The sequence below is a fragment of the Hoplias malabaricus genome, chromosome 4 (genome assembly GCF_029633855.1).
Source record: "Hoplias malabaricus isolate fHopMal1 chromosome 4, fHopMal1.hap1, whole genome shotgun sequence".
NCBI lineage: Eukaryota > Metazoa > Chordata > Actinopteri > Characiformes > Erythrinidae > Hoplias > Hoplias malabaricus.
This window is the reverse complement of record NC_089803.1, coordinates 25,639,863-25,661,571: the sequence shown is the minus strand read 5'-3', so window position 1 is coordinate 25,661,571 and position 21,709 is coordinate 25,639,863. Positions and strand designations below refer to the sequence as shown.

The 21,709-nt window shown below is 40.8% G+C and overlaps 2 protein-coding genes across 4 annotated transcripts; one reads left to right on the top strand and one right to left on the bottom strand.

The window, feature by feature from the left end:
- Positions 1-1,743: 1,743 nt before the first annotated feature.
- spty2d1 (SPT2 chromatin protein domain containing 1) lies at positions 1,744-7,736 on the bottom strand. 2 transcript variants are annotated; one of them, XM_066668949.1, is made up of 6 exons: positions 7,193-7,736; positions 6,617-6,731; positions 4,499-5,932; positions 4,065-4,224; positions 3,376-3,453; positions 1,744-3,234 (listed from the first exon to the last, which is right to left on the bottom strand). In XM_066668949.1, the coding sequence occupies exons 1-6, from the start codon at positions 7,250-7,252 to the stop codon at positions 3,141-3,143; spliced, it is 1,941 nt and encodes a 646-aa protein (XP_066525046.1). In that variant the 5' UTR covers positions 7,253-7,736; the 3' UTR covers positions 1,744-3,140. The 2 variants fall into 2 exon arrangements, with proteins under 2 accessions (XP_066525046.1, XP_066525045.1); XM_066668948.1 differs by having other exon boundaries at positions 1,756-3,038; positions 7,193-7,734.
- Positions 7,737-8,174: 438 nt separating this feature from the next.
- On the top strand, positions 8,175-21,487 carry tmem86a (transmembrane protein 86A). 2 transcript variants are annotated; one of them, XM_066668340.1, is made up of 3 exons: positions 8,175-8,244; positions 13,649-13,913; positions 14,409-21,487. In XM_066668340.1, exons 1-3 carry the CDS (start codon positions 8,212-8,214, stop codon positions 14,834-14,836), a joined length of 726 nt encoding a protein of 241 aa, XP_066524437.1. In that variant the 5' UTR covers positions 8,175-8,211; the 3' UTR covers positions 14,837-21,487. The 2 variants fall into 2 exon arrangements, with proteins under 2 accessions (XP_066524437.1, XP_066524438.1); XM_066668341.1 differs by lacking the exon at positions 8,175-8,244 and adding an exon at positions 9,468-9,618.
- The last annotated feature ends 222 nt before the right edge of the window (positions 21,488-21,709 follow it).

The window sequence follows — 21,709 nt, the reverse complement described above, 5'->3', positions numbered from 1 at the left end:
TCCAGAAGGGGCTACAACAGCATTCATGAAGGAAAACTGACTGCCTCCATGCTACACCCCACTGATGCAGTAAATCATGGTAAAGGAGCACCAACCAGGTATTGTGGGTATAAATAAATTAACCTACTTGTCAGAAGTTGGATATTTCAGTATTGTACCTCTGTTCTGTTTGATCTTATGAAATTTTCCAATAATCTGAGATGCTAGATTTCTGATCTTCGTGACCTATAAGCTATATAAGTATAAGCCAACAACAAAGGCTTGTTCATGTCACTTTATGTGAAACGAATATAATATATACAAGTTTTTGAATTATAAACAAAAATATTTTAATCCAGTATATTCTAATCTTGTTCTTAGATGCAATGGGACACTTATACATTACATCTACAGCTTTTCTAAATCCATAGTCATTAGTATGGGGACGATCCCCCCTTTGTAGCTATAACAGCTTCCTCCCTTCTGGGAAGGCTTTCTACAATATTTTTAAGTGTGTGTCTGGGATTTTTGTCCATTCCTCCAGAAGAACTTTTGTGATGTCTGAAACATCACATGTTGGACAAGTGGGTCTGGCTTGCAATCTGCATTTCAGTTCATCCCAGAGGGCTTTGTTTTGGCCCGTCATATTCTTCCACCAATTATGTCTTTAAGGACCTTGCTTTGAGCACTGGGGCACATTCTGCTGTAACAAAGAAGGGCCTTCCCCAAACTGACCCCCAAATGCTGGTAGCATATCCAAAACCTATACATATGCTGAAATATTTTCCCTTAGATTTCCCTTTACTGGAACTAAGGCCAACCCCTGGAAAACAAGCATATAGCATAATCCCTCCTCTTCCAAACTTTACATTTAGCACAAGACAGTCAGTCAGGTAATGTTCACCTGACATTCACCAAACCCAGGTCCATAAGATGCAGAAAGTGTGATTTGTCACTCCACGGAATATATTTCCACTGCTCCTGAGTGGCATGCTTTACGCCATTCCATCCAACACTTACATCCCTTTCCCTTAGGGGGGAAATATTAAATAAATAAATAAATAAAAAGAAGAAAACTCAGAGGCCCTTTAATTTGTGTGATGCTGTTGAAGTGCACTGTCTACTGACAGGCCAAAGAGTTACATCTTTTCACTTTATCTCACATACAACCACCTGGAGTAGGGCTGGAACCCACAAGTCTGCGTATATCTTACAAGAAAAACATGTAAATTTGTCAATTTGTTTTTAGTTTACTATATCATTTGAACACAGCAGCTGCTCTACACATTGTGTCAAAATATCATGATGAATAGAGCAATTGGAAAGCCCCAAAACTAGTTGTAATAAAATCCTTTACTTTGACTTCCATTTAAATTTAAGTATTTTCTTCTACTAAAAAAAACACTATTTTGGAGATATTTGTTTTTCTTTGGACAGAAATGATAAATGAGACATATACATCAAGTAGAGTATGTGATAGCCTTTCCACTATCGTTCCTTATTTGTTTCATTCTTGTTCCCATTAAACTGTCAATGACCAGACGAAGACTGTTTTCCGTTGAGTTTGTGTCTAACATGAGAAGAAATATTCTCTGCACAGTTCAAATCTTGATTTTGTCAGAGCCAAAACATGAGCAAGTTTGACTTGCACAAACATCACCAAAAAGCGGTTTCAGAAGTGTAAACAAGTATTATCTTGTTTAAATATAACGTGACCATTCCTCTGTAGAAAAGTTTTTCACTCACGAAAAGCAAGGGTTTCATCATCTTCTCAGAGTGGAACCCACTGCTTAAAACACCCCCACACTATGACACCACTACCGTCATGCTTAATTCACATATGTACAACTACCTTAGAAACACTTTATGACCATTAATGTTCATTTGTCCACACAACTCCACTGAACTATTGAGTCTTCCTATATTTAAAAAAAAAACTCATTATGTCATTGATAAAGAGCAAAGCATTTTTTATCTGATTTTATCCTCTACGCAAAACAATACAACATCTGGTTAATTTAATTGTACTGTATGTTTTATTTCCCTCTAACACATGGTCTTCCCACCCGCAACGTCACCTGTTGTTTTAATAGCTGATGGTGAAATAAATGCTGTGCCTTTAGAGTCTGCAATGTAGTTTCTGTAGATACCTGTAGATGTCTGTCCTTCCAGGGTGTATATAGGAAGACTTTTTTTTAAGATTTTGTAAGAATAAATACTGCATCAAAACCGCAATCAAGGAAAGGATCCATTTACACACTCAAACTGATCTCTGAATTGTCACTGTTCTATACTTAACCACTGCCTCTAACAAAATAAAATATTTTACACAAGAGTTAACTGATCATTCTCAAAACAAGAAACAAAATTGAAAACTGTGTGGCAGTGTGTTCTTCAAAACATTCATTTCTTACGTTAAAGAAAAACTATGAACTACATAAAACATTAACTTAAAAAGGGCTAAATATGAGAGGTCCATGATGTAAAACCATCTGAATTGCATCAAGACCCTAAACCAGTTCACATTAAGCTTGTAATATAAAAAAAAAAATCACAGGACAACTAAATCTGTCAAATCATTTTTAACAAGAAAAAAGTAAATACATCGCAAAAAAACTGCAGTTTCTCATTTCTGTCATCAATTAAATAGTACAAGTAGTAAAATAAGTCTCCCAGTCTGTATCAAATCCTGAACAAATAGTGAAGCATCTCTTGCTTGTGCACTAAGGCAACAACATTATTCCGTTCTTATTGATATAAAATGTTAATAACTCATTATATATTAATTTCTCAACAGCTCAGCTATGAGAGATGGGCTTTTGATAGCACAAAACAGTCCCCTATCTTGGCTGTATGAAATAAATAAATAAAGTAACATTAATTGCACAGTGGCACAAGGAAGTTTCAAATCTGATGCACTCAACTCTTCACTCCATGGCAGTCAATCAAAAATAATAAGTCAAGTCTTTCTTCGTTTTGCTTTCATTGCTTGTTGTCTTTTCATCTCCTCTTCCTCCAAACGCATTTCCTCCTCGTCTTCCTTGATACCCAAGCGTAAACTGAAGTAGAGAAAAAACAAAGGTGTATTAAAGTACACAGTGGTGTTTTTATGTCCATCTCGATGCGCAAAGAGCTCATGTGATTTTCTTTTAATCGACTGATCATGTCAGTTTTCTCCTTTTGGCCTGTTTTCGTTTTGTGTCTTCAAGCTCTCGACGCTCTTCTTCCTCATCCTCAAGCACAGCACACCGCAGGCTGCCAGGACATGGCACCAACGCAGGACAAACAAAAGAGGCAAACATTACCACACATGATGGTGCAAATAAAAGGCACATATACCTTGGTCTGCACACATTCTTTAGGCTGAAATAAATCATTAGGGTCCAGCTTATTTACCTTCTTGCCTCCTCCTTCTGCTGTTCTTTCCAACTGCTTTCCATAAACTTCAATGCATAGTCACTCTCATCTTTGTATCTGTTGAGATAAAGACACAGAGACCACAGCCAGTTTAGGTTACATCATCACTTCAAGTGTCTGCTGTTGTCTTTAAATTCCTTTCTTTTTAATTCCCCCACAATAACAAACTTTGTCCCCTTAAAAATGTCCAGTCCACATTTACAAGTCACTGGTTAAGCTAGGTCTAGCACAAGTTAAGACCACGGTGCCATGTGACTGACACTGCATTATTTAATGTTTTTGAGAGGCATCTTATTATTCATTGTTTCTGCAAAATTAAAAGATTAAAATGCTGTGATATGTTTTCCATTTAATGACATGGGATTGAAAATTGTGCCAGGTGTGAGACTTTCTTAAAATCTGTTCTTGGAGGAGGAGTATATACAGTGTGAGTAATGTTGGAAAGTATATTGAATGACTATTTTTGTGCGATATAAGCCCTATTTTCAGTCTCATTCACTGAACAGAAATGCGAGTAATTTAAAATAAATAAAATATTAATCACATCATTGTGCTAACATTGTGCAAAATTGGTGGAACTCCCATTTAAAATGTTTAAATCTGTAAAATGCCCTTTCAGATAAACTAAGCAGTTCATGATCCAAATTTACAAATAAATGATAACTTACTTGGTCCGATCATAGCCAAAGATTTCCCTGATATGCTTAGAAATTTCATCTTGCTCTTCTCCTTCATCATCAATGAAGTCCTCCATTTCTGGGTCATATTCATCTTCTTCATCTTCATACTTACGTTTGTAACTAGATGTGATTGGTGGCAGAGCTGGTCCTTCAAAAGACAATAACAACAACTCACGTATAAGAAATATTAATGCAATTCACTGCAGCATATGGAATTGATACTGAGACGACAGTGGGTCAGAATTGCTGGAAACATACTGAGGAAATTGAAACATTCAAAATTATTCTATATTCTATATCAAGGCCTAAAGCAGAACTAAATAATGACATTTCATTTAAAACCCACCATTAGGACACTACCATTTAGAGACTTAATTACTTGTATTCTATAATACAACTATTCTGATTTGATCAGTTCTTACCAGGAGGTCTGACCAAAATTCTATGGCCTGTTGGTCCTATAATTGTTTTGGGGCCTTGTGGAGCTGGAGGCCTTGGAGCCATGCCTGGTCTGGGTGCAAAGTTCTTAGATGAAATTGTCTCTGACACAACAGTACATTGGGGTCTTCCACGACCCGGGCCCATGCTGTTTAGTGGCCGTGCAGGCACACTGCCAACAGGCCTAACAGGTCCATTTGCAGAAGGTTTTCCTCCTCCAGGTACAGGATGACCATGCAAGCTACCTCCAGGTCTTGGCTGCTGGATCCCTGCCTGTTTTGAGGAGCCACCACGTATTGTTCCATTGCTATTTGGTCGAGGGTTGGGGTTGGCTCCTGATCGCATCACTTCTCCATTTCTAGGCTTTGGAGGAGGTCCTCCCTTACTTGAGATACTCTGTCCTGGTCTGAGTTGCCCTTGGCCTCCAGGCCCTTTGATCCCTGGTCCTTGGCCTGGCATTCTAGATGGGTTTAAATTGGATCTAGACGGGTTCCCAGAACTACTTGACTTTTCGTGAGGTAATCCAGGATGCACCTTCTTAGAGGTAAGGTCACTTGAGGTGTTTGGCTTATGGCCTGATTGGGGCCTGGGAGCTGCTTGCTTGACTGATACTGGGGGAAAACTCTTCATGGCAGTTTTACCACTTAAGGCACCTGAGGAACTGGAGCCGGTCTTGGAACCGTTTCCAGGAAATGTCTTTGTAGAACTGTGCGGCCGCTCACTAGGTGCAGGGTGCTTTGGCATTTTGCTCATTCCACTGTGTGGTTTTTCACTTGAAAACTTGTGTGACTTGCCGTCCCTGCTGTCCCTTTCACTCACCTGTTTCTTATGGGAATTTGAGGTGGATTTGCTGTCTTTCTGCCCTGAAGTTTTATCTCCCTTACTGTCTCTCCCTTTCACTTGTTTCTTCACTTTGCGTTCCATTTCTAACTCCCTAATTTCATCTGCAGTGCGAAGTCTTTCTTCAGTTTTCTTCGCTACAGGTTTTAAATCAACAGGTTCAAACTGTTTTTTCTCTGCCAGCTTTAATAGGTCTGCAAAGTTTAAGGGTGATGGAGCAGCTTTAGTCTGTGCAATAGGTTTTTTGTGTGAGCTACTCATGTTGCTTGAAACATTACTGCGAGCCTGAGGCCTCACTGGCACAGGCACTGGCTCTGGCTCTGGCTCCGGCTCAGATTCGGAATTAGATGCTGCATATTCATAATTGTCCTCATCATCGTAATCATCACCAAATTCCTGCATGTCTGCAGCCATCTCTTCCTTAGATCGCTTTTTCTTGGGCAGCTCTACAACAGGTATGCCATTATAGCCCTTGAAGTTGTCCTTTGTGCGAGATGCCATGGCACGCGCCTTTCTGTCAGACTTCAGTTCTACTCTCCTAGCCAGAAGACATTCTTTCTGCTTCTTTTTTTCCAGCTCTGAAATTAAACATTACAAATGAGAAGTTAGGGAAATTATTATCATCTTTTTTAAAACCACCTTTAATGTTAAAACTATTCACTTCCCAGTCCATTTTAAAACATGTTGTGGAAACGGCAGTCACATTATTTACATATTATGGATTATGCTGCATACACCTCTATACATTTGTGATAATGTTATAAGGTAGACCTGCCCTGGGGCCAAATTCTTACAAAGCAAATATCATGTGGGTTTTGCTACCAATAATTTATAATCCTCACGTGAATCACTTAGAATTCACTCCCTCGTATTCTTTTTTTAATTTGAATCCTTTTGCATGATGAGATGGGTAGCAATTACATCATTTTTATGCATCAGGGAAAGAGAACCCACACCAGACTAGACTTAAAAACTGTTGTACTAAAAGGTTAGGAACAGAACATTTGAATTCTTCTTGCAAGCTTTGGCTCATATTACCTTGTTGCTGCACCTTGCACCATTCCTACAATATCTTAAAAACAATAATAATAAGATCCACTTAATCTACATTGTACATTTTACACCTGTATTTAGTCCTTTATTCATTTTTGTTTGAACAGAATTGAAAAGGGGCTAAATTATAAGCTGAGAAAGCCAATTACTTGTAAGTGTACCTCAGAGAAAAATCGTATAGATTAGAAAATATAAACGGCATAATTTACCCATCTTTTTTTGCTCCACTTCCTTCTTCTTCAAGAAAGCCTGCACTGCAGCCGAATTGACACCCTTCACTTTGGGGTCTTTTTTTGGAGGACCGGGCTGCAAGCTATACCTCTTCTACAAAAAACACAATCAGACATATGAAAACTTGAACACACACCATTGCAATCACCACTAGTAAATTTATCACATAATAGCTGTATTGTAGGGATGTTAGATATGGCAAACAATGTAATAATATCACACTATATCACATACATCATATTTTTTAAAAAGCCCAAGGTTGGGTGATATCTGTATAATCTTCTGCATATTGTTTATTACCGCTGCTCTCCACAGGACAGACTGGGGCTCAACTCCAAAATTAGGCAAGACTCCTACTGCCCTAAACAACGTGACGTCACGGACCACGGTGACCATGCAGTGGTATTAGCCCCGCCCCCAGATTGGTAGTTAAACTGCCTTTTTATGATAAAGGGGGCAGTCTGGCAAGTTTGTCAGAAAATAATTATTCATGATAAAAATCACACGCCAACACCGTGATAAATTCACATTGCCGTAAGTAGACAGCAACTTACCTGTAAGCTGCTACCGCCCTGTTTTTCAGAAGCCAAGGACAGCACTTTGCCGAAGTCCATGATGGAAAATAAGAGTCGACGGGGATCTTTAACAGCTGCAGCGGTCTGTGCTAAACCGAGCACGACTGAATGTATTGTCGCCCAAAATCAGCTTCTAAAACCGCACTCACACGCCAGCATTTTATCTACGTGTTTCTCTGACGGCGTTAGTGATTTCTAGAAGGAAAATGAGCTTCCATACCGACCCTTAGCAGCATATTTCACCAGCTCTGGTCAGTTAGCTCACAAGCTAACGTTAGCTATCTAGCCTAGCATATGTGAATCACAAATCCACAGGTTAATGCGAAGACAATTCTAACCATCTAGCTAAATCCGGGTTGTCGACATCCACGGAACGTCGACCAAATACATATTCTAGATGATTCTATTTTCATACAGAAATGTAAAACGAATAGAGAGAGAGAGAAAGAGCGCAAACACGTCTACTTCTAATCCGTCTACACCAGTTCTTTTAGAGATGTGACGTTCGCGGAGGAGTCGACTCTTTGATTAGGTGAACGCCCGGAGTCGACTTGTATTGAAGAGCCGACTCATGGGTTTAAAATCAAGATCACTCGGGCTGATTTTGTAGTTCGTTCTCATCCAGTAAAACAAATGTTAAGCATTTTAGCAACATAACGTATCTTTTTTGTCATTATTTAAGTAGAAATGAATTTACATAAAAACTAACTAGCAAGAGAATAAAACATGACATCCACATTAAAAAAATGATAAATTTGTGTTATGCGGTTTTGCCCTTCAGGGCCACCATAGAAATGAGAATAATGTTTTGTTCAAAAAGCTTAAAATATACGTATATATACAAATGCAATTAAAGTTAATTGAGAGCCTGGAGAATCGGTTAGTCTTTGTGAGTCGAGTCAATTGAGTTGATTCCAGTAAATGAGTCGGAATGCCCATCGTAAGAGCCGCGTCATCCAGTGCGTGAACAGATGTAATATCCGGAGGGGTCTGTCACGATGTTGTGGACCCTCCGTGTTACAACACAATTCGTAAGTGAGTAACATTTAAAGGCTAACTGAACGAAAACAGCCAATTTCACGCATTTAGCTTAAACGGTTCGGTTTGTCGATGAGTTTTATAAAAGTAACATTGGGAGAATGCTGGACTCGGCCAGTGCCACAAGGGGTCACAATTCAAAGTTTAAAGATCTTTAAAGATATTTTACGTGGGCTGTAAGTATAGCTGCAGTACTTTATTCTCTTTTTGTCGTTTCATTGTCATTTATCATCTCTGAGTCAGACTGTGATGGCAAAGTAACCATGTGTCATAACAAAGGTATTAGCTAGTGCACATAGGTAGAATGAGAGAGTCCTTAAAAGAGTCGATTCTCCCACTCCAAACATTTAGGAATCGACGCCAAACATTTAGTGTCGATTCCTAAATTCCTCAATAGGGAGATCTTCACCTGGAATGTTAAGCTGTTGCCGTGGAGAACACCACATTTTTTTAGAATTCACTCATCGCGAGAGTGACTGTATTTTGGATAAAGTTAGAAAAACTAAATGTTTATATCCCATGTGCAGCTGCTACCATAAGAAAATCACCTGCAAACACAACTGATGATCCACTCAGTAAATTTGGCACGGATTACACAATCTCCTGACATAACTATTTCATTATATTTGGGAGTGCTTCTCCAGTGGCTGTGTAGTGGACATGGGGAAAATTCACTAAACGAGGCTCGAACCCAGACTCCCATGGTCCTGGGGCTCTGGCAGTGGCCCCACCTGTCACACCTGCGCCACACTCAATGAGGAGAATACACTTTTATTTATAATTCATTTGGTTTTGTTTAGTTTTTGGCCTAAAAACCGTGGGGATATGCCCGCAAGTCAGGATTTTCATTTAGCCCGCTAAGCCCAAAGTAGCACTGTCCAATACACATTTTTCTGAAATGGAGATTATGCACTTGTTTATACTATTCTGTAGAATCGACTCTTGAAGTCGATTCAATTGATTCACATATTTAAGAATCACTCAGAGCCGACTCTACGGCTCTTCGAGCGCAGAAACCAAGCGTGTGTCCGAGGAGCTTGTAAATAACCCGAGAAAATCCCTCCCATAAGTAGGCGTCCGCACTCTCTCGCTCAATCTTGTCCTATTTACCGCGAGGTCCGCGTTGTGATTGGTCGGGTATTTTAACTACATCCTATCCGTGCGCTTCCTTTCTGCCCCCGCCCTCAGCTCCAGCTGATTCTCTCCTCCCCCTCTCTTCATCATGAACTGTCCCAAACAAGAGAGAGAGAAAAACATTTTTCTGCACAAAGGAGCCTAAATACTCTGCGGTCGCGTTTAACATCCGCTGCTTTTTCTCCCCCTCTCTCCTGCTCCTGAGACCCAACATGGTTTCACCTGTCACTGTGGTGAGTGCTCTGTTATTATTCGCCTGTTATTCAGGAGGCTTCTCCTTTGCCGACACAAACAACACTACCAGCGATGCCGTGTTCCTCTCGTGCTTTAAATGATTAAAACAGATCAAGACATAATGATCTCATCTGCACCTCGGCTCTTATCTCTCTCTCTCTCTCTCTCTCCTGGGGTTTATAGCCCGGCTGTGTGTTTCGGCGACTGTCTGCAGCTGTGATAATGCAGTAGGAGCACACTTTGTTCTGCGGGATTACAGCACCAGCACCACGGCTCTAGTCAGGAGTATTTCCCTTTGAACGCAGATATAATTCAATTGCACATCATCCAGCCTTTTATATCAGAATAAACAATGAACACGTGACCACCAGCAGCAGCATGTCCTTGTTTGTTTGTTCGCTTGTTTATTCATTTATTTAAATACACGAGCCTTCGTCTCCATCCGCAGCCGATTAAACATAATTATTGATCCGTTAGTAGTAAGTTTGAGGTCGTGCAGTGAGAGCAGCCTCTTCCTGAGTTTAAAAGCGAGGTTTCTAGAAGCTTGTATCTACAGCCTCGCTCGAGTCAACTCTGGATTCTTCCCGTCAGCCCAGCATCGCCGAAAAAAGCTATTCTCTCGATTTCCTTATTGTTTCAGTTCTTTCAGCCGCTTTCAAAGGACTCGCTCTGAAAGGAAGCCCTCATGTGACAACGCTTTTTTTTTTCCTCCTCTTGGTTTTCCTCGCCTCACGCATGCGCAATACCCTCTGTAGTGGAGTTACAACAATCTCAGCTTCAGCGAAGGGACTCTCAAGGAGCAGTGATTCAAAGAAATTCAACACATTCATTGAAAAGTCTAAGACTATTGATGGGTAGCTTATTGTCCTACAGATGAATGTTGGGTATCTATTGTCAGTTTAATATAATAGGAGGTTAGAGGGACCCTCAGGCAAAAAAATGACACATATATGACCACAATGTATGCAGATTTGGAAGGCTGCGGGACTGTGTATCCCATTTCTCCTCTCTGATTTCTTTATGCATCATTGCCATAGACTTTGAGTGTCAAAAGGATTTGGACTAAGCATAAAATTACTTAAAATCTTTACTTAATCTACAGATGAGGACCAACCCAAACAGATATTTTATTTTGTTAGAGTGTTGCACCACGATGACAGAGAGCAAGGTATTAAGGTGTGAATATAAGATCAATGCATTGGACGATTAATTGAACAAGATGCGTTATGATTGTAGTGTGAAACACAAGTCTAACCAGGCACCTGTAGAGAATGCAGGAGAAAGAAAGAATGGTGGAGAAAGAAATACAAAAAAAGGATGTAAATCAAGAATTCAGTAATTCTGTCTGCTACGGAGTAGAATCTAACACGACAAAATGTATTTTAGTTATAGGCCACAATACCTCTTTAATGTATTGTTATTTTTGATGTGTGTGTTGAGGTGTTATTAATAATTTAGTGTAGCAACAGTACAATAACTTTCACACTGATTTCCCTCAGCGTGGGCTAGTGTCTAATTTCATTGTTTTATTCCAGTAACTGCCCACTGAATACTTCTTACAGGCAACTAACTGTGATTCTCAACCACTTCTGTCAATCATAACACATTTACACCATATGGCGTGTAAACTAATTGAAATCAGGCACACGCTGGAGCACGCAAAAAAAATCTTACACATAGTAAACCCTCTGTAATTTTACATTCAAAATGCTGTTGGCTGTGTCCTTTTCCAGACCTGCAGAGGCTTACCCTGACCTTTCCCGAACTGCAGGGGTACAATCTGATTAAAATATATGCTTGCTAACAATAGCCATTTTTTCCAAAGGAACAGCACAACTTCAACCCCCCACTTCCTCCCTTAGGCCAAGGAATTAAAGCAGCCAAGATTTCTGACCAGCCAAGAGCAGGAGTCCTGATGCACTGTGCACTGAGGGACTCAGGGGAGTTTGCCTTCCTGCTTTTAGGTGTCCCTATTATCGCTCCTTTTTAAAACAGCCATTGTGAGACACTGTAATTACACAGAAACAAGGCATTCGGCACTTGTTTCGACAGTGAAATGAAATATAAACCTTGCGTTTACCAAAGCTTCAGAAAGACACTTATTAGGAACACAAAAGAGAATGGAAAATATCTTATCTAAGAGGATTTTTTTGGAAGCACCCTCTTTTTGGGAAATTTAACTTAAACCCCTCCTTTCAGTGTTAATCTTTCAGGCTTTGATTTGGATTATAGCTCAGCTTTGAGGGTGCTTTGATTATTCTTGTCATTTCCAATGCTGATGCGTGGCATTTCACTTTCATTTCTATCCACTCAGAAAGATGCATTAGCGGCCGTTCTCCTCATTCCCGTTCTCTCCAGGAGCATGCCTGTGGGCACGCAAATGGACACAAAGAATAGAATATTCTGATATGCTGTGAATACTAGATAGAGTGTTCTGGCCCTGTGCTGGAGGCCTCCAGCTCAGTGGGAAAAAAAGTGGAGCAGAAAAGACAGAATTACAGTCACATGTCCCACAGAGCTGGAGTTTTTAGAGTATGCAGTTGGGGAGCCCTACCCAATGTAAGTTGATGTAACATTTTTCAGGGCGCTGTGAATAAGAACACACTTTTTGTGACTGCTTTAGTCGATGACGGGACGGTTGCTGGATCGGGGAACACAAAAAGCTTAGTGTCGTAACCTCACCCCATGTGTAATTGTTTTTAGCTGTCGCTCCATCTACCCCACTCTAGGAGCACTGCGCAGTACTTCAGTCTTAGCCGTGTTTATTGAAGGTAAATATTGTGCTGCTGGGGTATGGACAGAGCAAACAAAACAGTAAATCATCACCCTCTTATTCATTGTCCTCCGTCAGTGCCAGTGTACTTACTTGGTTCATTTGTTTCGTGGGATTATGTGTTTGTTTGTAGCAGGGGACATATCATGGCCTGAGCTGAGCCAGGCTTCTGGAATGAGCCTGTGCTTTGTGAGATGGCCCCGGGGGGGTTAGGCAAGAGAGTTTTGTAATCAGCTTCGTCCCCTTCGCTCAGAAGTGCTGGGATGCAGCTAAGTTGTTTTTGTAGGTTTCAGAGCATAAGGTGAAATGTCTGCAGGACTGCTTTGCTTTGAGAAAACCCCCACCCCCACCCGCCCTCTCCCCTGACCACTGCCAGTCTGATCTAGAACACTGTGGACTGGACACCAAGCCCGCTTTTTTTTCACCCTCCTGCATCGGGTATTTGATTCATATACTCTATGTATCCCCCTTTGAATAGGCTTGGTTGATTATACACTATTATTACAAGTGTGTTCTTAGAAAGTTCTTGATTATGTCATGAACATGACAGTCATATTGAAACTGTCACTCACCGAGAATCATTATGGTGCCTGGGATGAATCATTAAACCATCTCAAACAGATGGTAGACAGTAGTGCGTCACGTATTGTCCACATAACCCTTTCCCTATTGTCTGTTGGATGGTCTGTGTTTTAGAAGTTGGGAGTTATATTTGTTGTACTGTAGCATTTAAGGGTGTATTATGTAATAACATTCATGACACAGTTGTATAAAGTATTTATTTTTAATTCATTGTACATTCAGCATTACTGGGTGTTCTCAATTTTGCATTCATTTCAAAGCCAAGAAGAAAACCATGGCAACATTGTTTTTTTTCCCCTAGGAAACAAGATGTGCACACAACATTTTTGGCAAATCATAAAACACAAAATGTTTTCTCTTCCACTTCCACAAAGAAATATATGACCTGCATGTCCAGGAGAATTTCTCAGCTTGCTTCAGTGAACTATAAATGATTGATGTTGAATGGTTGGTGATAACTACAACTGACATAACCCACCATCTCTTCATAACCCTTCAAGTTCTTCTTGTAATCTATGCATTTAAAGTCTTTTAAGCAGTTTGCAAGTCCTTATTATTGTTCATATCATTTCAACATGTTTACAGTCATCAACCATAAACCAGTGTTATGAATTGGCCAATGATCTTTAATCCAGGTGTGTCATGTGCTTTTTTATCCTGTCCTTGGCGTCCAGGTGAAGAGCGAGGGCCCAAAGCTGGTGCCGTTCTTCAAAGCCACCTGTGTCTATTTTGTGCTGTGGCTGCCCACTTCCAGTCCCTCCTGGTTCAGTGCCCTCATCAAATGTCTGCCCATCTTCTGCCTGTGGGTTTTCCTACTGGCCCACGGCATCAGCTTTTTAGGAGCGCACTCCAATGCCCGGAAAATCCTCGCAGGACTCATATTCTCAGCTCTTGGAGATGCTTTTCTGATTTGGCAGGAGCAAGGCTACTTCAGCCATGGTGAGTTCCTGATATTGCATTACTCCAGCACGGACGAAAACACCATAAGTTCTACGATCTGTCTGAGTAATGTTTGTTTATTTGAGCTCAAGCTTTTTGCTTCACCAGTTGGGAGCTGTTCAGTATTGATTGCCATAGCTAAGTAACCACTTAGCCCATTTTAAATTTGTACTTAACAGCTCCCAACAATTGCGGCAACTGCTCCAAAGACAATTCAATGTTAAGTTCAGTTATTAATTATTAACGAGGCAGTTAAAAGTCTGCTCAAATTTCTTGACTGTGCTAGAAGTTACACATTTCTGATCACGTAGGTAGTTCCAGGTGTATATCTTGGCTAAAATCATTTTCACAGCGTTTTTCTGTCATGGCTAATGTCATTAATTAATCAAGAACACATGAAAGCTTGACGGTGGCTGCTTCTGTTTTATCTATGCAGTGTAAGGGAGTATTCAAAACAAAAGATGTTATCAAACTGTCATGTCTTTGTGTGTACAGGGCTGCTGATGTTTGCCATCACTCACATCCTGTACTCATCTGCTTTTGGAATGAAACCACTCAACCTATGGGCAGGCCTGGTAATCGGCACTATATCTGGCCTTTGCTACACTCTGCTGTACCCCTACCTGTCCCCCCCTTTCACATACCTTGTGGCTGTTTACATCGCACTCATCGGCTTCATGGGCTGGAGGGCCATAGCCGGCGTCCAGCTGGCTAACGACCTGTGGACCTGGACCAAACTGTCGGCCTGTCTGGGAGCTGTTCTGTTCATGGTGTCTGACCTAACCATCGCAGTCAACAAGTTCTGCTTCCCTGTGCCACACTCCAGGGCCATCATTATGGCTACATACTACGCAGCCCAGATGCTGATTGCCCTGTCAGCCGTGGAGTGCCAGGACGCTGATGTGGCCAGAAAGAGAGTGTGAGGAGCCCTGATTAAACCTGCCTCACACCAGCAACCTACAGAGGGCGGCAGCTTTACTTGTTTGGGTCCAGTCCCCCCCCACCCCCTCAAAACCCCTCACTCTACAGCTCCCTGGTCCTATCGTGGTCCCCAGCATGATTCTGTTTGAGTTGTTTTGTTTCATAGGGGTTTAGCCATTTTTGGATGGTGCATGAGGTGTGGAGCCTTCATGCTTGATTCGTCTTTGAGTTTGAATGTTACCTGAGCAGTTTATTTCCTTTTAGTGTTGTGCTCATTATGAAGCCGAGAAAGGAAAACTGAGTTTGCCTGACGAAGAGATTCCTCTTAATCTTTAACTGTCACTGTGTTTTTCCTGTTGCTATGTAAAGTGGAATTCTATTTAGAGCAGGATTCCACTCCTAGTGACTCGCTAATTTCACTCAAGACAGCCACTCTGCCTTCTTTCTGATTTGCTTTCACCCTCTGCTCTTCTCTTGTATTTTAGAGAGTCCCAGCTGGCCCAAGGAAATCAGAATCGTGACTGTGTTGTAGCTGCGGTGATTAGCTTTAGCTACTCACTGACACATACACAAACACATACACACAAAAAAAGAATGGGATACAGTATTTGTGTAGCTGGAGCTGCTTTTATTTTCGGGAGCTGGTTATCCCGTGTTATCTTGGCGCTAACAGACATAATCAGAAAGCAGCATGACTTTTTATACTGTATATTACCGTAGGTGAGAGAACAGATAACCCCACGCTCTGTCTCAGTATGTATCCTGTCAGTATTCTGTAGGGATTTTTTTTCTGTTTGTCTTTTGTCCTTGAGACATTTCAGTGTTTGTCCTGCAAGTTTTATTTGTTCACATGAACCCATGCCAACACTCACACCCCCCTACCTCCACCTCTAACCTCTACAAACCTGTAGACACACACAGTCATGATAGTCAGGGTAGATTTCTTGCTGTATATTTTAAGCTGTAGTCCTATATCTATGCTTGGAGAGGCATAACAAAAGGTTATATGATATGATAGAAGAGCCTGTTCTTACAACTGTTTTTTTTTGTTTGTTTTTTTGTTTTAAAAAGAGCTCTGTCAAAAAAAAAATCTGATGATGTCTGTATATTTAGTTTAAGCATGTCATATGACCACCTTACAAGTCACAGACATTGACACAAAAGGGACTTGGCTGCATGAACTAAATACCAGGTCAATGCCCCTTAAAAGGGAACGGTTACTTCAGGGGAATTTAGCACTTCTCATTACAACGCCTTCAGTCATTCCTATTCAATCATCCAAGCTGTACCACATTTCTGAAAACATTGCATTGTCAATCCTACCACCTCATGAGACTGGGTGAGGGGCTCACTCCTTCATTCATTCCCCTAAATACTCACTCTTGTTTAGAAACTGCTCCACAAGGGTGTGCTATTGAGTGCTTCACATCAAAGGCACCGTGTCCCCTTGTTGTGTTTTGTGTGATGTTATTGTTCAGGTGTATTTTTACAGATGCTGTGAGAGGTTAGATATGTTCTCTTTGTAAGAAGCAGAAAGAGCTACTCACTATATTTGTCTTGTTTTACTGACAGGTCACACCCTATTCAGCTGATAACAGAGAGTCCACTCACAGGCAATTGCGTTGCACTGAGTTATAACTTAGAGACGGACGGTAATATATCTTACTCTGTATTTTCTTCTTGTTTTCTGTCTGCTGTTGGAGATCCGTGTTTTTAAGAGGGAGAAAAGCCAGGACATGCATAATTAACAGATGGACAATCCAAGAACAATCCGACTGATCTATATGACCACATGCTAATTTTATTTAATTTATTTGTTTAAATTTTTTTCTGTTAGATTTAATGTTAGTTTCCTCTTCCCCATTTGTATTGCCCCCACCCTCCCACCAACCCAAGCCTCCCCCGGCACAGCAAAGTCTACAGATGCCTCCTCCTGCACATGATCTGTGAGAACGATTATGCTACATATTTAAAAAACACTCACCCCTGCAGCTGTGCAGTGCGCCTCAACTCACTTGGAGGAGAACATTATCACTTGACTTGTGCGTCTGAACAACCGAGAGAGTCAGTTTTACAGCAGCGAAAGACAGGGTGATTTCCTCTGTCATATCTCTGCCTGCCTTGGCCAACAGTGCTATGGACAGTGTATTGTACAGATCATCAGCCCTCTGCTTTATCCTATGCACAGGATATTTTGTGTTGTTGCAGTTTTCACCAGTCACCCATAAAAGGGATCAGCACCTGGTCTTCTGTCACTGCTAAACAAGGGAAAACAAACTCTGATGGAAATGCAATCGGCCTCTTTATGTGTTCAGCTGTTTTACTGCAGTGAAGAAGTGAACAGGCTTTTTTATTTTGTTTGTTTTGTTTTCCCCCTTCCTCGGTACATGCGATCGTTATGGTAAAGCAGCAGGCAAAGCCTGGGTTAACAGTGATGTTTTCAGCCTCCCCTCCCCCTCACATACAAACGCACATCATACAGTACATCCCGCATGTACATGTTTAATTATGTATGTATAGTTTTTTTTATTTATTTATTGCACTTTTGTCAACATTAAACAATGTAATTTCAGAAAATCATACTTTATAGAAACACATTGTTTCAATTGGGATGACAATTTTCACAGTAGTTTGAATTAAAGTTTGCATAAAGCTTTACATGCGCGCGCGCACACACACACACACACACACAGTCCAGTCTCACTTGTCCAAGTGTCATTGTGACACTTCAGTTCAGAGCTGAATTTTGTAGGCTGTGCCTTCCCTATCACTGGTCACGCTGACAGCTAAACATTTGCTTAGTCAGTCTAAATAGCATCAGTGGCAGCATTGTCAGCAAAAAAGAATGTCTCATCCAAGACATCATGTGTTATCCTGCCCAACACAATGTTTAGTTGCAGTCTGAGGAACAGACCAAGTATTTAGAGATGACTGGCGAGGGTACAGTAGGTCATGCTGTAACCGACTGCTCATTCAGCAGCAAGAGCACTCATTTAACCCCTTAAACTGCAGGCACGTTGGCTGTATTACTCAGTAACTACTACACATTTGTGTGTGTTAGGAATATGTAAATATAACCTGAACTGATTTAAGGGCAGGTGGCACGGTGGCGCAGTAGGTAGTGTTGCAGTCACACAGCTCCAGGGACCCGCTCCGGGTGACTGTCTGTGAGGAGTTGGTGTGTTCTCCCTGTGTCCGCGTGGGTTTCCTCCAGGTGCTCCGGTTTCCTCCCACAGTCCAAAAACACACGTTGATAGGTGGATTGGCGACTCAAAAGTGTCCGTAGGTGTGAATGTGTGAGTGTGTGTGTTGCCCTGTGAAGGGCTGGCGCCCCCTCCAGGGTGTATTCCTGCCTTGCGCCCAATGATTCCAGTTAGGCTCTGGACCCACCGCGACCCTGAACTGGATAAGCGGTTACAGATAATGAATGAATGATTTAAGGGCCTTTAGAGTTCAAGCGGTTAAAGAAGCTATAGCCTGGATTAGGTTTGGATCTAACTTATTATGATCAAGCAGGCGTTTAAATGAATATTCCAGTGTTTTTCAACAATTTTAAAATAGAGACCATGTCCAAAGTAGAGTCTTAGACTTTGGCTGCATTTTGTCATTCTTATGTTTCCTCTGACTTTCCCCTTCCTATAGGAAGTAGATAATTATATACATCCTGAAAAAAAATGACTCATACATGAGGGTGATCTCTATAGACGTGTAGAGCTGAGGAAAACGATATTAAATATGCACAAAAGATCCCACAAACATAACAGAAGACTTTTGTCCGGTGTTATGCTAATGCTCCAGCTGTTTCCCGTTGTTTATAACTGAATACAATCAGTAGGTTTTAAGTTGCTTTCCAATTATTTAGAGAGTTTTATCTGCGACAATCAGAGTCCTATCCAGCAAATATGAATCACACCAACTAACACTGGAGTATTCCTTTAAAGGCGGATCACGTGGAATAAAGGAATAATATTCTGCTTATGATCAGCGCTTGATGTGTGTGGAGCTTTGTTCTTTAACGTGTGGTTTTGCTGTGGTATGTGAACAATGCAAAGATTAAGGCTAGTGTGAATGTCTATGAGCTGCTGTAGTAATGCAGTCGAGCTAAGCTGGGTTTCTCCTCTGTCTGCAGAAAGTATGCACCACTCGTTATCCCCTGCATGCATCTGACCTGGGGAGGGGAGGGTAGATAGGCACAGGCAGAGGACAACGCAACTCCCTGATGCAGTCTCCCCTTTGTGTAAAGTCCATCCTGTTAGAGGAGAACAGGTGCTGGGAGGCATGCGGCATGGAAACCCAATCCCAGCTCTGAGTAGAGGAGGAGATGGGAGACAACTGAGGGGCACAATGTTCCTTTTACATCTGTCCTCCAACTCACAGAAGGCCTCAAGCTACCCCCTGCACCGCTGATCAGTTTACACCCCCCGTCAGCACCGTTACTGTTCTTCCTGTTGTGTTTAGAGACAAAGGAGGTGCAGGAGAAAGCATCACCGAATGCAGTATTGATGACCGTGTGTGTTTGGGGGATAGCTGTGCTGGCGCTGGGAGAAAATGTAAGACATCAGCAGAGAAAGAGAGAGAGAGAGTGCAAGTCAGTGATGTTTGACTAGCACACGACCCTGTCCTGAGCACAAGAATGAAGAGCTGAATATGCACTTTGGTTTTTGCTTTTTTATTGCTAATTTGCCCCCTCTCTACCGCTTTGTTGTAATATGGTCTCTTTTGGTACCCATTAGATGGATTCTATTTATATTTCAGGGTTTTGTTTCTTTTTTCATTCAGGACAGAGAGTGATTAACATACATTCTGAAAAACACTGACAACACTTCATTGACAATCCATCACTCTGAGGCTGCACTCTTACGAATAAAGGATGGGCAATGGATTTCTCTTTAAAGAGCTTTGAAATCTCTAAATAATGTAAAGGATCTTAAACCAGTCGATCCCAGTTCTCAACACATACAGGGATAGAGCAAAGTTATGGATTGTCTGGTTGACAACCACTGATCTACACTAGTCCATGACACTTTAATGCCCGTTAAAATCATAAAAAGAAAATATAAGGATACCTTTATTTATTAAGAGTGTGCACTTCAGTGTGATGAGTAAGGGATATCCAGCTGGATGCACAAGCTTCCACATTCAGTTGATCAGACTGTTTATTTCTTATTTAGTTTAGTCTTAACTGCATAATTCATGAAACCAAACTGTCACTGGGAACAATCTTAAGGATTTTCAAAGGACATAAACATCTTATTACTTACAAGTGTGTGTTACTATAACAGTCTTTACGTTGACTCATTCCTACATGGAACATTTCTGGTTCTGCGTAACTGGACCTCCTTGCCTTTCTTGAGCTGAGCGATGTGAGGAGAAGCGTTATCTTAAGGCTGAATCTCAGAATTTATCTTGCGCTCAGATTCCATTAAATGTATTCCACACTTTTTTCAAAATGTGCATCATGCAGTTGTTGAATTGTGTGTTATTCTAAGGGTTTGATGTGAAAGAGTGGATTTTAGAGAAACTAACCAACGCTGACAGGAACCCTGGGTTGTCTGCAACGCACATACAGCCTTTGCACTGTGAACCAATGCACCAGTTTTTAATTTCCAGGAGTGGTAAAAACATTTGCATACTAGTTTGCCTTACAGCATCCTCCTTGTATACCATTCATTCATTTTCTGTGACCACTTATTCTTGATTATGGTCACAGGTCTGGAGCATCCCCAGAATCATTTTGCATGAGGCAGGAACACCACCATGAACTTTTATTGTCTGTATACAAAAAATATTTCAGACCAAATTATTCCTCAAAAGTCAGTGCCTCAGACATCAGGCAGTCACCCGCTCCTGTGAGTTTTTAAGCGAGTTTTTCTAGAATAGAGCATTTCTTACTGAACCCTTTTTATTTACAAAGATTGAGTTGATTTAATCTGATTTAATTATGCGTATATTTTGAAAAATGAATGGAAATCCACTTTGTGGCTCAAATATATCTGTGTTCACCAACTAACTAGTTACATAAACTGTAACAGTTTGTATAGTTACTTCTTGATTATGTCAAATCAAATGACTTACTCTGCCATAGTGGACAGTAGTATGTATAACAAAAAAAAAAAAGTATATAAAATCTTGAATATGACACACTGGGTGCAATGTGGTGCTGTTCTCTTCAGGTTAAAGGTGCACGTTCATTTGAAACTTAAAGCAAGTGGAGCCAGGATGAGTTCTGAGTATGTAGATAGTATCAACAGTGTGACATTGTGAGATTTCTATGATAAAAAGTGGCATGTGTAACCAGCGGGAGTATTGTGACCTTTTACAAATCATAATCTGTGTGTGGAAAGAGTGTGGTGGTTTTATGACAAGAGGAAAGAGAGTTCAGATTTTTTTTTAACCAATAATAATTTAGCCTATAACATTGTAAAGTATGGTATTGTGTTGTGAATGAATTACTGTTCATTTGCTACAGTTTCAATATTTTGCCTTATTGTCATAAACGTCCACTATTATTATTATTATTATTATTATTATTATTATAATTTTTGGTCCTTTTATTATAGTTCTGTAGAAAATGACCATATTACTCATTCCCTGTAGTGAAATTGCTATGAATGTGAACCAATCTATAGAATAAATAAATGCAATGACAATGCAATAGATAAGTATGTGTCCGTACGTCATTGATATGTTTTCTGCACTGGGGCTTTATCCGAACTAAATAAAACTTGCCGTTAATTCCCCCACCTTCAAGGATAAGCACCAGGAATCTGGAGCCTGCTCAGTGAAAGTGGAGAAGATCATTATTCAAGTCACCTTCACACATTGACACCACTCAATCAGCTTGACATCCTATCTGAACATAAGTGTTCGGTGGG

Excerpts from the sequence above, each read along its gene's own strand:
- spty2d1 (XM_066668948.1), bottom strand. The coding sequence starts at position 7,252 with ATGGACTTCGGCAAAGTGCTGTCCTTGGCTTCTGAAAAACAGGGCGGT. Across the intron at positions 4,225-4,498 it reads AATTTTGGTCAGACCTCCTG|GACCAGCTCTGCCACCAATC; the intron begins GTAAGAACTGAT and ends TGTCTTTTGAAG. Across the intron at positions 3,039-3,375 it reads CAGAAGGAGGAGGCAAGAAG|TTTACGCTTGGGTATCAAGG; the intron begins GTAAATAAGCTG and ends TCTCTACTTCAG.
- tmem86a (XM_066668340.1), top strand. The coding sequence starts at position 8,212 with ATGTTGTGGACCCTCCGTGTTACAACACAATTC. Across the intron at positions 8,245-13,648 it reads TCCGTGTTACAACACAATTC|GTGAAGAGCGAGGGCCCAAA; the intron begins GTAAGTGAGTAA and ends CTTGGCGTCCAG. Across the intron at positions 13,914-14,408 it reads GCAAGGCTACTTCAGCCATG|GGCTGCTGATGTTTGCCATC; the intron begins GTGAGTTCCTGA and ends TTGTGTGTACAG.